This window comes from Brienomyrus brachyistius, chromosome 16 (assembly GCF_023856365.1).
Source record: "Brienomyrus brachyistius isolate T26 chromosome 16, BBRACH_0.4, whole genome shotgun sequence".
In the NCBI taxonomy this organism is placed as follows: domain Eukaryota; kingdom Metazoa; phylum Chordata; class Actinopteri; order Osteoglossiformes; family Mormyridae; genus Brienomyrus; species Brienomyrus brachyistius.
In genome coordinates this window covers 5,435,354-5,451,275 of record NC_064548.1, presented here as the reverse complement: position 1 = coordinate 5,451,275, position 15,922 = coordinate 5,435,354, and the positions used below count along the sequence as shown (strand labels likewise).

General features: G+C 46.1%; 1 protein-coding gene across 10 annotated transcripts in view; it reads right to left on the bottom strand.

The window, feature by feature from the left end:
• Positions 1–14,231, bottom strand: part of LOC125710026 (low-density lipoprotein receptor-related protein 1B-like) — a 339,401-nt gene extending 325,170 nt beyond the window's left edge. For all 10 annotated transcript variants that reach the window (XR_007382901.1, XM_048979177.1, XM_048979181.1 and 7 more), the window contains exon 1: positions 14,004–14,231. Coding sequence is in view for 9 of the 10 variants with exons in the window: in XM_048979177.1 (XP_048835134.1) it covers positions 14,004–14,088 (85 nt within the window). In the remaining variant the exon portion in view is untranslated. The remainder of the gene's footprint in view (positions 1–14,003) is intronic.
• Between the last annotated feature and the right edge of the window lie 1,691 nt (positions 14,232–15,922).

Below are 15,922 nucleotides of genomic sequence, written 5' to 3'. Positions count from 1 at the left end.
ATTTCATTACACCCTCGATATTCATGTATTTACACCAGACTCTTGGCATTGTCCCACAGTAAGTATCTAGTTGTGTTGTTGAGCATTTACGCCAAAAATTGAGGGGGGTGGCGCATGTTGAGAGGCAGTTCCAGATCCTTCCCGCAATATAAGTGACTCCCCCCCCCCCCCCCCCCCCGATATTTGCCTTGCTTTATAAGAGGCAGCACTGCAGTTCGTTGCCCTGCCCTGGACACATGCAGGCACTCAAACAAGCAGAACTCCAGAACGAGGTCCTGCCACACCCCAGATGAGGAAGGTGGGCCTGGCAGACGGCAATGCCTGTGATGAATACGTCTGTACTGGGGTACACAACCTGAGAAGTGATTAATTAAGCCCTAGATGAGAAGGGTGATGAATTAATACATAATAATGTTGTTATCTAACTGTGGGTGTGAATGTGACCCATTCAAGTTTAGTTTAGTAAAGTCTTCTACTGACCCTGATGCCCTCTGACAATATTATTCATTTTGAATGCGCTCTCATCGTCTGCTGTGAGGTGCAGACCCTCAAAGCCTCGGTGAACATGACTAATCTTCACACAAACAAATTATTCATGTTTCCAGGGTACAGAAAGGTCCACACTTAGACTCAGAAGTCTCTGCATTGAAAAGAAAACTGCTCTCTATTGTCACGATAAAGCGTAAAAAAATATGAAAGCTATGCAGGATTCCGAATGTCAGAAGTGCCTTAGGAAAAACAGTAATTATAATGAATTTTGCTTTGCACGTAATAGTGGGTTTTTAACTATTGCATATTAATTGATGTTTATATACAAGCTTGTTTGTATATTTGCGGTCAGATTGCTTGAGGGCCTCTGAGTTGGTTTCAGGGGCGTCTCCTGTCCAGAGAGCGAGTCTGACCCTCAGGTCTGGCCCGTGTCTGAACCGCGTCTCGGAGCCCCTGGCAACAGACTAAAGCCCCTTTGTTTCCGATGGCTGCGTTTGGCTGGGATTTTGTTCCTCAGCCACCTGCAGGAAGATGCTTCCCCGTGTCTGGGAGGTGCCTGCGACTTGCTGAATCCCAGCGGTGAAAAATATGTTTCTCGGACCTCGGCACCGAGCCCTCCTTCACAGCGTCGGTTTATTTTGGGATTTGAGGAGAAATTGGCGCGGATATAAATTCAGGGAACACACATTGACTGCCTCCCAATCTCTCCGTTCAGCAAGCGCATTAGACTGCCTCTAATGCTTTACTACTACTTGCTACAAAGCAGGAACCTTTTTAAATTAAAATAATTTACAGGCAACATTATGTGCCTTCAAATACCCCAAACGTCATTACTTTCCCCGTTATGTCTCGTAGAGATCTTTAATGTTTTTTTTTAAAGAATTAACTTTAATGGAGAATTTTGTCTGCTGGGTGCGGCCAAATTTCAGGCCGATTCCCACACAGATCTGGCGGCCTCGGGACAGCCTGGCCGCAGGGCTTGCCGCGAGGAGCTTCTCACTTTCTGAATCCCGCCCGCCCATGCGACTGCTAGCGGCCATGCTTTACTGTACGCCGTCTCCCGCCATACCGGATTTCTGTGGACGCCGTATAGCTCGGCGTTTCCTCTGTTGCATTCACAAAGTGAAAAGGATACGGAATGCCGCTTCGCTGTGACGCTGCCTGTTGTGCTAAATATATAAAGCTATAGGCTGATAAAGTGAGTCCTTGGAGCCTTCAGTGAAAATGAAACACAGATTAGTGCTAATCCCGGCCAATAGCTGTGGATGAAAGGAACTCTTTTCAGAAAATGTCATTTGGCCAAGTAAGCAGCGAGGACACACTCCACAGCACACTGCAATGCATGCCGGAATACAGAAGATTCCAGGGAGAAAAGCGTGACTTCAGCCTCAGGAATAACGTGTCGGCACAGACGGACTCACTCGCTCGAGTCTTCCTGTCTGGTTAAATGATTGTACCATTTTAGGGCTCGGTTTAAAACCAAACGCCAGCATCATTAAAAAGAAACTGCCCAGGACAGACAAATAGATACGTGCCATGCATTTTTTTTTCAGAATCCACACGCTCATCCAAGGCAGCTGTTATATGTCAGGAAGTTGGTTCTGTAGGAATCTGGCGCTGCTCATCCGTGAGGTTTTAGGCTTTATTTCTAACATTTCTACTGAGGTGGCACTCACAGCCTCTACAGAACATCCCCCAAAGCCTCGATAGGACAGCTGGTGAAGAGGAACGCTGAGATCATTCCTAAACTGCCAATAACCTCACGCACCATAGGCTGGTACACTGGTGTACTGATAAAAATGCTTATTCTTTTAGCGGACCCACATACTGATGATGCTAGAGGCAATGATCAGTTAGCCAGTGCTAACCTAGCTAAGCTATCCAGCTGGTCCCCCTCCTCTACTTTTGAAGTAAGTATTCCACTCATGGTTGCTTCTCTAATGATGTCTTTCCTTAAATTCCCCTGAGATGGAGTGTTTTTCAATACCAAGAACGCAAATATCGCACTTGTCGTGCTGCCAAGAGCGGTCTTGCTAATTTGCCTTCGAACTTCAGGCGCAATGAATCATGGGATTGGTCTCGTTTGGTGTGGATGCAACAATGTATCCTTGATATTTGGGGCGGCGCAAGAATGACATCCTGGGATTTTTACCATCCTCTGTACTTCCTCTATACATCCTCTGTACATCCAATGGAAGAATGTAAAACCTGAGAACAGAAGTCCAAGTATATTGAAAAACACCACGTTCACTAGCTATGCAAGAACTACATTCCAGCTTACTTATACAGTGTAAACTTACGTAGAGAACTACTGTATACAGCATTTAACAGGATAGTCATTGATGTGTTCTGGTCAATTGCTGTAAGAATCCAGTCCCTGGCAGCTTAGGGGTTTTAATTATCAGTTACTTTAGCTGTGAGTGCTATCATTTGGTCAAATATTAATATGACGGCACCAGAAAGTGTACATGCCCTCCACAAATTCATGGCTTCCAAACGTGAATTAATCTCATTGCTTCTAAGGACTGTGCATAAAATGAGAGATTCAGAAAAACCATTCACAGCCAAAACAACACTATATAAAAATCATAAACTAAATTGCTTTCCTACTTATAAAAATAGAAAAAAATTATGTTGTGGTACTGCGTGTAATTCAGCAGAGGCAGACTATGGAAAGTGCTCACAGGCTACGCAAAATGCTCATCAGCAAACCTGCCTGAGGCCGAGACCACGTCCGGGTGGCACGCGGGCATCCGCAGCGGCCCAGATGGCACTGCCACACCGTGTCTGTCAGTTCGCCGGCCAAACGGTGCCCCCAGAAAAAGAGGCTTCAGATGTGCATTATGGGAAGAGTGTCAGCTCCACATCGCCTGGCAGCGACGTGAAAAGCGCTCCTCGAACACTTGGCAGCATCACAAGACATTTCAAAGACGCTGCCAAATCAAAATGGTAAATTCCCCCGCCCATTGCCCCGAGCGCAACAAAATAGTTTGTCACTGGTCCATTTATTTAGGTTATTTGAACACGCTGCATTGTTCATATTGTCCATGTTCCCTCCCCTCCTTCTGCCAAAGCGGTAAACAGCGTGAGATTCGCCTGTTCAGGGCACCAGCTCAGCAGGTGACTGGTGCTGTCTCCGGTTTGAGGAACGCTGGTCCTCGGACGCCCTGTGGCTATTTTTAGCCACGGAAGCGCTTCACAGCTGCAATCTGCATTCGCAGATTCTGAGGCAGCTCCCAGCTGACCTGGGGGGGGGGGGGGGTGGGGGGTTCGGATGGGTGTGGGGAGAGACCCACTAATGCCCGGAAGGACCAGCTGGGGATGCTGGGCCGCCCCCATTACAGCCCCCATGAAAACATGGCACCCTGGGATGAGTAGGTACGCCAAGCCATCCAGGTCTTCATGCAACTGGACTTTTGGACAGCAGGTGGGTAGCGGATTTGGTGGCCAGTGGTCGCCTAATGGTTAGGGAACTGCACTTGTAATCAAAAGACTGCTGGGTTGAATCCCCAACCAGCAAAGTACCACTAAGGTACCCTGAGCAAAATGCTGCCCCCTGCTGTGTCACGATGTCACATATGGGTTAAATGCAGAGGACACAATTTGATGTGGTGTGTCAACATTTAATCACTTTCACTTCACTGTACATGTACAAACAAAACTCCACCGTCTCTGTATAAATTCTATATATAAAATGAATGAATATAGGTGATATTAAAGATATTAATTCCAGATTACAAATCACCAGTTGATAGTTAAAGGCTGCTTTGATTATGCTTCTGATGCTGCAGTTACGATGAAGCTTAAGGACAGGAAGATTTTCACTTTCTGTGATCCCCCATGACATTATATTTGCAGGAAAGGAAACAATTACAGACCATCTGCATGCATATTTATGACATGACTTTAGGAAATCATTTTAGGTCCCAATTTTACAGCAGAATTCTTATCGACACTCACACTTAGAGATTGCAGATCTGTAATCCAGTCGCTCCAGTTTCTTATTTAATCATCCAATATATATTTGTGACATACTTTTATTGTTCATAAACATTACCGCCAATATTCGTTTAGTAATTTTTAAAGTTTAATGCCAAAAATGCTAGGTGTTTCCAAAATTTTGCCACGAGTGTACTTACATACTGCTTAGAAATGCACACAAATGAATGCACTTAAGCCATGGGGAGGCGCTGCAGCGCAGCACAGGTCAGGAAGGCTCCTACAGGACGGGAAACACCTGGACCAATCAGCCAACAGTGTTTGCATGCCCCAGCGGGGCTGCACATGTAAACCCTCCTGTGGTCGCACGGCCAGAGGGCCCAAAGAGCCAGCCACTCTCCCCGCTGTCAGTGACCCTGCAGACCGTTAAATATAGACCTGCCAAAATATTACCGTTCATGCAGCCCCAAGTCCCATGAATCCAATCGCAAAGCTGTGTTTAATTTAACAAATAATCAAGGGAGCGCGTTTTCATTCAATAGGTGTCAGCTTGATGAATGCAAATGCCGGCTGAATGCCTTATTATAGAAGGGGGCTCTGGTCTTAGTACCTCTCAGCAGGAGCTTCACGTATGAATAATTATGCTGCCATGGATCATTAATAAAATACAACCTGATGGCAGGCAACCTATACAAGAGTGAGCTAGACTGATTGCAAATTAGAGTGGGCCTTTTCTTTCAGGGGGATTTATTACGGGGACTGGATCAACCAAAAGTCAGTCCTTCCTGTACTAATTTACTAAACTGAAGGCTGCAGCTTGATGCAAGACGAGTCAATTTGACAAGTCAAATTCTTTATAGCTATCATAACTGTTTAGCTTGCCTGTACTTCACTCTGCATCATAAACACATCCGTGCCAGTGCAAGCAGGCTGTTTACAGAGCTGCATGCCTGTCCGCTGACAGTAGCATGTTCCAAATTGCACAAAGAATCTGCAAGACAACATACAGATTGATCAGTGCACAAATCTGCATCTCAGCGGCCATTAGTGGCACAAAGACTGCTTTATATTACTGCCATTCATGTCATTATTCTTCATCACAGCACGCCTGTCCTTCCTGGTTTCCAGGACTTAGCAGCAATAAATTACAGACACAGGTGACACTGTTTTTACATCCTTAAAGACAGGAATTGCTTATACAGTGTAAAGAGGGGGAGGAGGGGCAAGGTAACGGCCAACAAGATATCCAACAGAAGACAAGCAAAAGATACATGCAGCACATAAATTAAAGAGGGCAAAGAGGAGGTGCTGGAAGGTTCTCCACAAGCAGTGCAGCTTTCATACTGTAGCAGTGCAGCTTTCATACTGTAGCAGTGCAGCCAGACCCCACTTTGTTATTTCTGGAGCTGCACTAAGTCATTTCAAGGCCCCCACACTGCCCCCCTCCTCAGATATTTCAAAAACATAAGTAAAAAACTAAAGTAGCTAGTGAATAGATTCAGAACATCATACCAAGCAGAACATAATGCTTCAGCATCTCCTAAATAAGGAAGAAGTTTATTAAATATTTAGTGTAGTGAATGTTTGTAGCCAACAGGGGGCCCACCGACCGTGGGGCCCCCCACACAAATACCTGGTTTGAATGGTGGTATGCAGCGCCGCTGACTGAAGTTCGGCTCACGTTGCCTGAGGTGTCGTGTCTGACACGGCAGCAGGAAACACACAAACATAGCTGATCTAGCAGGAGCAACATCTGAAATGATCATAAGCGAAGGACTGAGGTGCTGAAGTGCATAGGCTGCTCACGGCTGTGGGTCAATCCATGTCTCACTAATGGAGATTTTAATAATGCACGTCCACATTTTCACTTCCTGATACGGCACTCAACTCCAGAGTCGTACACACTGCACAGTAAAATGCAGACCTCGGTTTATCAAGGTCAACGGAATTCCTTCTAAGAAGCAAATAATGAGAAGGTGACCTCACCATTATCAAAAGCAGTATGCAAATTTCCATCCATCCATCCATTTTCCAAACTGCTTATCCTACTGGGTCGCGGGGGGTCCAGAGCCTATCCTGGAAGCAATGGGCACGAGGCAGGGAACAACCCAGGATGGGGGGCCAGCCCATCGCAGGGCACACTCACACACCATTCACTCACACACTATTCACGCACACCTATGGGCAATTTAGTAAGTCCAATTAGCCTCAGCATGTTTTTTGGACTGCGGGGGGAAACCGGAGTACCCGGAGGAAACCCCACGACTACATGGGGAGAACATGCAAACTCCGCACACATGTGACCCAGGCGGAGACTCGAACCCGGGTCCCAGAGGTGTGAGGCAACAGTGCTAACCACTGCACCAGCATGCCACCCCCGGTATGCAAATTTCATTCACAAATTGTAAATACAAGTTCTTTCAAATACTGCGACATCTTTACAAAATCCCAGAGAGACTGGAAAGCAAGAAATTATATTGGCTTACAGAAATTTTGCAAGGCAAAAAAAAAACTGACATTGATTGGAAATATACCAAAACCGTACTCAAATATACACAATGAATCTCTGAGTAGATTATCCTGAGTCCCAAAAAAGAATTCAAATCCAGAAAGTGAAGTTAAGAAAAAAATAAGTTTTCACAAAGAGCTTCTCCATCTCCATGCACCTGCCCTCACACCACCTAAAAAAGCAGACATCAGTTGCCATCCCAACACCAGCAGATGAGATACAATCTGCACTCTGCTGCCACTGTCTGCTTTGCAGGATGATCTAGGAACTGCACCTAACTTAGACTTTTTTTCATTCTGCTCATTTCTGCAGCAGGGTATTTTGATGAGGCAATTCAATTTCAGTATTTCCCTCCATCCCATGGAATTTCTCAGGAATGCAGAAAGTTATTTGACCAGAAAACAGAAAACCTGACTTTCATTTGCACACCTGAAACTCAAACTGAGTTGCTGACACTGAAAGAATATATTAGACTGTTTCAGCGCGGCAAGCAGCTAAAAGTCTCAATATGAAATTCAAATGAAGCCGCTGACATAGTTAACAGCGAGCGCGGTCATCACGTTTCACCAACAGAGCTGTGAAATACAGGTAGGCACCTGAATTAATCAGCTGGGGGGGGGCTGGAGTGATCCTTGATATATTTAAATTTGAAGTCACAATAGTTCTAGTAAAGTACAGAGGTCTATAAGACCACAGAACAAAACATTACATATTTCAGAACCCCCCCCCCCCCCCCTCCTCATTTCCCATTTTTACCTCAGCAGTTGTGAACATCATTCGAATCTGGGCGCATTACCAGTTGTTGAGTATTTCTTAAGGATGCAGCAAATCAAATGGTAAAGGTTAAGTGGGCTGACTGGGTACATTTTGAGGCCTTCATGAAACGTGAAACCCATTAAAGACTGGTTAAAATGCCGGTTAAAACTTCACCCCCCCCCCCTTGTTTCCATGGTATGTTTCAGACTCTGCCGGTGCCAGAATTTGATGTACGTTGTCTTTTATAAGCAGGAAGGAAATTTAAGCATATGGATACGTAAGTGAGCGGCCCCGTCTGTATGCAATGTGCTCCACATGGGTGAACCGTAACATAAAGTGCAGTAATGAGAAAAATATGAGGCACGAAAGCCTCAAAACGTGGGGCATAAACCAATCAAATTTAAGTCCAGTTTTTGTTTTATATATCTCCACCAGCAAATACCCCCAGTGTTCCTTAGCTTAGGAGAGGCAAACAGGAATTATGGGCATGAGGTTTTCCAAGCATGCGCCAAACTGCCCCCAGATTTGGCTCAGCAGTGAGCCTAGCGAGCCGCCAACGGCCAGTGGTGATGATGTAAGACGTCCCCGGACCTCCTGGGCCTGCCACGTCCTCTCCACTAGTCCACCTTTCCCGCTGCATGCGCTTCCATACTAAGTGATATCGGGCAGCTCTTCCGTGGACCAGCATGGGGGGGAGACCCTCCCCCCCACCCTGCTGGGGACCCGCCAGTGTCTCTTTGCTGTCCGCCTGGGTGCTTCGCAGCTGTTTCCCGATGCCGATTCAGAGATGCTCTCTCTTGGGCCGGATCGCTCACTCATGCCGCAGGTCGCGGTCTCGTCGGCCTGCCGACCCTCAGCCCGCGTCCGGGAAACTGGTGCCCCTGTCAGCATTTCAATGGTCCCCGCGTTCATGACTTTATGGCCCCCGACTCGTGTGGCTGAGGAGCTGAGGGGCTGAGGGAGAACAGCTCCGGATTGTTCCAAAAGTCTCAGGGAATCTGCAACCTCAGACCCATGGACGTCACTGAAGCACTGATGGATCAGGATCAGGGGATCTGCTGCCTTTGGGATCTACTGCCTTTGGGCTATGCTGTGTGAAATTAGCCCTGTCATGACACTGTCCCCGTATGCCCCCGGGGGCAGATCATCAGCAACGGATCTTACAACCCTGCTTGCTAATTCTGCAGTTTTCATGTGTGTCAGTGCTGCCCCTTCATGCACAAACGGACCCCTGTCAGTGCTGTCCCTTCACGCTCGCGTGGGCCCCTGTCAGTGCTGCCCCTTCACGTTCGCAGGGGCCCCTGTCATTGCTGCCCCTTCACGCTCACATGGGCCCCCATGAGTCCTGCCCCTTCACGCTTGCATGGGCCCCTGTCAGTGCTGCCCCTTCACGTTCGCAGGGGCCCCTGTCATTGCTGCCCCTTCACGCTCACATGGGCCCCCATGAGTCCTGCCCCTTCACGCTCGCATGGGCCCGTCAGTGCTGCCCCTTCACGCTCGCGTGGGCCCCTGTCAGTGCGGCCCCTTCACGCTCACGTGGGCCCCTGTCAGTGCTGCCCCTTCACGCTCACATGGGCCCCCATGAGTCCTGCCCCTTCACGCTCGCATGGGCCCGTCAGTGCTGCCCCTTCACGCTCGCGTGGGCCCCCGTGAGTCCTGCCCCTTCACGCTCGCGTGGGCCCCTGTCAGTGCTGCCCCTTCACCCTCGCGTGGGCCCCTGTCAGTGCTGCCCCTTCACGCTCGCGTGGGCCCCTGTCAGTGCTGCCCCCAGAGCAATGCCAATCAAAGCTGCCATTAGCCGCCAGCTTGTGGTCCATACGCCATGCAGTGATCCCCAGGCCTTTCAGCTATTTTTATAGTATGGACTGTTTTTGTTTCCTACACTCTTCCAGTGTGTGTGAGAGACCCAGTACAAAATATGAACCAAGACGTCACCATTGACATTTGAACTTGAATGAAATATACTGAAATGCTCACTTTTCTGCTCCCAACAACGGCCGTTTGGCTCACTTTAACAAAAAAAAACATCAACACAAACCAGCACGAAAAAAAATTAGACTTTGATTCAGCCCCGTCTGCTCCAACGCGACCTTTGTCGAGCCGTACGATCAACAAGAACACATGAAGAGATACAGAATCCATTCAGCCTGATAAAAGACCCCTCAGTTCTCCTGCATTGGTCACATGTCCACGTGGGTCTGGATCACAACAGCGGGCACTTACACAGATCGCTCATTGACTCGTTTTGGGCACAAACAGCAACAGTCACCGGGGTGACATCAATTTACTGTACATGCGGGCAGAGAGCCAGTGATGGAAGGGTCTTACAGAAACACAACTTCCCTCAGCCGTTTTTTATGGATATAATCAGTTATGGAATCTCCTGTCACATATCAGCATGAACAGCAGAATCATGTCACCCCGATAAGGTTCAGAAGAATCAAAAGGGCGGCGTGTGATGGATTTCCACACCCTGGGCTGGTTGCCACAATGCAGAAACGATGCATTCCTGCAGAGCTCAGAAGTCAACCTCAGCATCTCACCACCTCGTCGAAAGTAAGCCCAGTTAATAATGAAAACGGTACATCGGGAAAAACCCACCACACAGGTTTAAAAGTACTGAGTTGACGACAGACTTCGCCCTGGAAAAGCTGAATCCCGTTACACAGCCCTGACCTGACAAGCAGCTCTGCTGTGCTCTGGGGTCGGGCTTAACAGGCCAGTTCGTTTAGTTTGGCCCTAATCCCCCCCCCCCCCCCCCACTACAAAAGCGTGAGCCGAAATGCGTAACTCCAGCTCATCACCATCGGCTCTCTGCCACCCAGCAGCCAGACACGCGGCACCGAAAACTCCGTTCCCCCGTCACACTCAGCAGATGCTGGGACCACACGCTCCATCCAGCCGCTGAAAGGGTGTGTGTCCGCAGGTTCGGGGACGTGTGCCCGCGACAGGAAAAATAACACCTTTCATGCCATAAAACGCTTCAGACGCTAATGTGAGCCAGCTATGAAAACAGTGCGGCTGGGCCGAGCGGAGATTGAAAGCAGGGCCTCGTCATCCGGGCGCTAGCCTAGAACTCCCTCCAAAAATGACGTAGCTACGGAGGAGGTCTATCGCCGTCCCCCATCGGCCCCCTCCATCAGCATGCAATAGCCTTAGCCAAATCTGGGCCTGTCCAAATTGAATTATCATTCATAAATATACATTTTAAAAACCCATTTCAATTGAATAAACATTTCTGATGTTCCGGCTGTCATTATATTTCCAAATGTATGGATACTTTTGGTAACGGAGCAGACCGACATCTAACAACAAAGGAGGGCGCAGCATGCATGCTGGCAGTGAGCCTTGAATGTTTCCCATTTGCTGTGTTTCAGAACAGCCGCTATTTGATTTGACAAGGCAATTTATTCACAGTTATCAAGAGGAACGTCATGATGCCTTAACACGAAAGGGATCATACACTCAGACCTAACATAACTCACTTAACTCATTAGCTTAGCCTGTTTATTAGCAAATATTGCATTATTTTGTTCCAGATGCTTGTTTTTGGCCATTACACTGACTGGTCAATCTCTGTTTTGAATTTTCCTACCTCAGATATATATTTTTTTTGCCTCACGTTTGATTCAGAATGAACAGCTGCATTTATTTTATTTTATGATTTTCTTAAATTAGAGGGAAAATGTTACATTCGGTTTCAATTACAGTGAAACATCAAACGTGAACATGTTCCACACTGGGACGGTGGACATTTCGGGAGGCTGGGGGGAGAGCACCTTTCCCTGTGTGGCATTCACAGCCTTCCTCGCCTTTCCCAAACGACGCGCCACCCTGACTGCTTCGAGCGAGAGCAGACCAGAACCCTGTGCGCCATCTGTCACTATGAAGTATGACGCTTAAGCCGGCATGCACTAAGAAACCTTTGGCATGAACCACTAAGTTTACCGTCACAAATAAATGGTATGACTCCTTCGCCATAGAAACACGTTCTAACTAATCCCCTTTTTCGCAATCATCGGTTATACTCTAAGTGAGATTTGCTCCAGTCTATCCCAAGGGTGACCCCTTTGCAAAACAAAAAAGTGGGACAGTCCTTGCGGACCAAGTACAAAACTGCCACAGGTCATGCAAACGGGTATGAGGTGTCATCATTTCGTAAATACCAACACTAGGTTATAGGTGAGGCTACAGGTAACCTTACCGAAAAGCGATTAAAGACGGTAATATAATCATTCCAGCATTTCACAGGTCAAAATCCACTTTGTACTGTGTTTAAATGATAAAATTCAGGCATGTAATAGCCTATATAATGAACCTGTGGGACGATTCACCACTCCCCGAACGATATGAACCAGCTTGCCAAGATTGTTATTTGGAAGAAAAACTGTTTTGCAAGTTTAAGAAACGAGCAGGTATTTAGAATGCCAGCTTCTCCTTCTACTAATGTGCTGTGGACTGAAAGGTTAGTAAAACATCAGAGACCCGCAAGCGCATTGCCTGTTTGTAAACATGAAAAAAACGCAGAAGTTTATATATAGCTTTAGTGCTTCAAAGGGTGAAAGTTAATGTGGAGAGAGAAAGTCACTGAGATTTAGCACACGGGCTGCTGCAAACCAAAATTAGCAAAAGGTTGCGACTTACGGCTGAACAGGAACAAGAGAAATGTGAACATAATGCATGACTGTTATGGTATAAAACAGCTTCGGGCAGATCTGTCTCAAACCGCCACATGAGTAAAGCTACCTGGGGCTCGATAATGAGCAGGTACAGCTCCAATGTACAGAGAGAAAAATGAAATAAAAACGCACAACAGTTAGGGTATTTATTATTATTATTATTATTATTATTATTATTATTATTATTATTATTGTTATTATACACCCATCCATTTTCCAAGCCGCTTATCCTACTGGGTCGCGGGGGGTCCGGAGCCTATCCCGGAAGCAATGGGCACGAGGCAGGGAACAACCCAGGATGGGGGGCCAGCCCATCGCAGTATTATTATTATTATTATTATTATTATTATTATTACATTCAATATATATAACTGCGTGATTGACAGAGTAGTAGATTTAAATAGTCATCTGGCTGTAGGATTAGTTTTGGACGGCATCCCGCAGTGATACCACCAAATCCCGACACAAACGTTTATAATAAGTCAACAAGTTCACCGATCAGTGCATTATGAGTTCATCGTGTTACCCATTGTCGTCGCAATACATTATTGGCATAATTCGCTGTATCCTTACAAACTATGGATCTGACTCATAAATTTGCATTTAATCCAGTTATCTACAGAGCAGAATTAAGTCCGTTGATGTGATTTCTTTCGTTAATGTCACATACACACTGTTCTTTTATTCACTGGGGAGTTGTATTTAAAGGAAGAAAACGAGAAGCAACCACTCTAATACAACGCGATGAATAATTTAATGTAATAACCATTTTTTTCTGCAGATGTGCATATACATTGCTGGACTTCACTCGGAGCCGAGTGACCAATATGCATATCTATTATTTGCAAAATATGTAGATTACATAGCTATTTTCTGCAGAATTAAGTATTTATAAAATGAAAATTGGTAATTACAAAAAAATACAATAAGGCCCTAGTACATAATTTACAATCAAAGTTTCAAACAGAATAGCGTGTTTCCACATCTTACTGGTTTTCCCCGTTATCACGTTTGCACACTTCCATTTTCAACTTTTGAAACGTTTTCGAGGTTTTGTTTTCGCTCACAAATAAAAGTCGAAAATATGCATTTTTCAGCCAAAATGAATAGACGCATGCGTTCCAAATAAGTTGAGAACAATAAAATGAATAAGTTAGCGGTATAAAACAAATGAATCTGTGGCCAGCCGGCCAGTGGCTTATAAGGTAAGAGACGCGTTTCTAACGCTTATAATATGCGCAGGTTTAAGCGCACATCGTCGCGTGCCGCTATAATACACTGCATGCAGTCTATCACCAGCATCCGGCGCTAAAAGCCAGGAATGCACCTTGTGTGCGATTTAACACTACGTGTTTAAGTCTGAAAACTTGAAAAAAAAACCTGGCCAGTTTTGCATATCGCAAATCGTCTTTACTCAAAAAGATATAATGACATCAGCGTTTCCATACAGAAAACCAATTCATTAGTCTGAATGAATAAATTGCCTCTTAAACAATATTATCTGCTAGTTGAGCGTTGGATAAATGCAGTGCATATGATAGGAGTACTTAATTTCTGCCCGAACATATAGCGGAGACAGCGCATAAGTTTACCAGAACCACTGCTTTTGATGTGCGAAAGAGGTGCCTTACCTTGCTCTGCTCCAACTGTTGTCAGCACCTTAGCGATTAGAAATAATCCCGAAATGCTGAGAAAGGCTAGTATAGATTCAGACATGGCTGCAGAATGAAGGTCCCTGGTGCTCGGCTGCTCTCTCCCTGGAGTGGGGATCCAGCCCGGACGCCAGCGCTGTTATTCGGGGGATGCGCACTCTGGACGGGGCTGCTGAGCCAGAGAGAGCCTCCTCCGGTGCCTGCTTCCAGCAGGATCTCTGAGTGTATATGTGTGTGGCTGGATGGTGATGGAGAGAGGGGGAGAGCGAGAGAGCAGGCGAGAGAGAGAGGTGGACGGGGGGTAGTGATGGAGGATTTGGGGAGGGGAGGAAAGCGCACAGGAGGAGAGAACAGAGACTGTGTGTCTTGACTTTTCAATGCAGGGTACGTCTTGTCTGATCCTCCATCACACAAGTGCAGCGGGAGAGGCCAGCGGATGGGAATCTGCTTATTAATCACAGGGATCCGCCGAACAGTCCCGCCACGTCTCCATAAATCACGTCTATTAAGCGCCTATGGGTCCCGGGCGGAATCGATGACGATTACAATCTCCAGCAAACTGAAAACGAGTTTGCTTTATTATTATTATTATTATTATTATTATTATTATTATTATTATTATTATTATTATTATTAAATGTTGACCAAAAACATGGGTGCCGTTTTGCATCATTTATCCATTTCCTTCCCAACCTGTATAAGTGTGTGTGTGCGTGCGTGTGTGTGCGTGCGTTATATACATATATTAGACACACTCAGCAATAATGCATTAAATAATTAAAACAATTCATTTAATTGTTTATCTAACACACTGACACATATATAAATACTTATCTTTGGTTATGATCACATCTAGACGCAGGTTAATATCACTAAGTGGGTGCTTTCAGTATGGCATTTATAGGGGGCGTGGTAAGCCACATGACATACGTTCCTGCTGATATTATGCACTTAATATCTCTCATAAGAACCCGGTCAGAGGTAAAAGATGCCACAGGGGCAAATATAGCATGTAAATGGATCTATATGATATCAAGGTCACCAGTTAGCAATGTAGTGCAAGCGGGCTGACCGAAAATGCAGTTTCAGTGGTTAAAACCTAAAAAGGATGCCCGTAATTGAGATGAGGTGGGTGCCGTGACCCCCCTCTCCACTGCACCCTGGGTAATAATTCCGGCTGGCTGCGCATCGGGAACGCGCACCCGGGAGCGCGCATCCGGGAGCGCGTCTGGCGACGGGGTGGCCTCTGGGTGCGAGTCTGATTTCAAACTGATGACAGGCAAAGAAACACTGTTATTAAACAAGGCAAAGGGGAACAGGAGTCATCGAGGAGCCCAGACCAGTCAATTAAGCCGCAGGTTTTTTGTTATGCAGTCAGATACAAACCCACTTCCCATTGGAAAAACAATGTAACGCCAAACGTCACTACCTGTAGCAAGCTAATGGTTTATTTAGCGGCACTGCAATGACCGTGCGCACATCTCTGCATTGAATTAGGCTCACATACGTATTAGTTTCATGCAACAAAGAGGAAATTTAATATGGTTATAGATCACAGGCAATATTTGTAAGCTTGAGATATCTACTTAAAACACCAGGGGAGTGGTTGTTGAACACTTCGTTTTTGATGACAGCCCAGTGCTCGTTTACAGGAAACCAGTTCATTACCCGTTTCCACATCCGTTTCAGAGGTCTGTGAAGAATATAAATACGGTGTGGTCCATTTTGAGTATGTGAAAGATATTATTTTAAACTGTATTCCAAGGTGATCAGTTGGGAGAAACATGGGATTATATGATGTACAGATGTTTATGTTTGAAAGGGCTGCATTAGACAATGTATCGGGCAGCCCTAAGAGGACTGCTTTATGTCTTCATGGCTAAAACCGAAATGTGTAA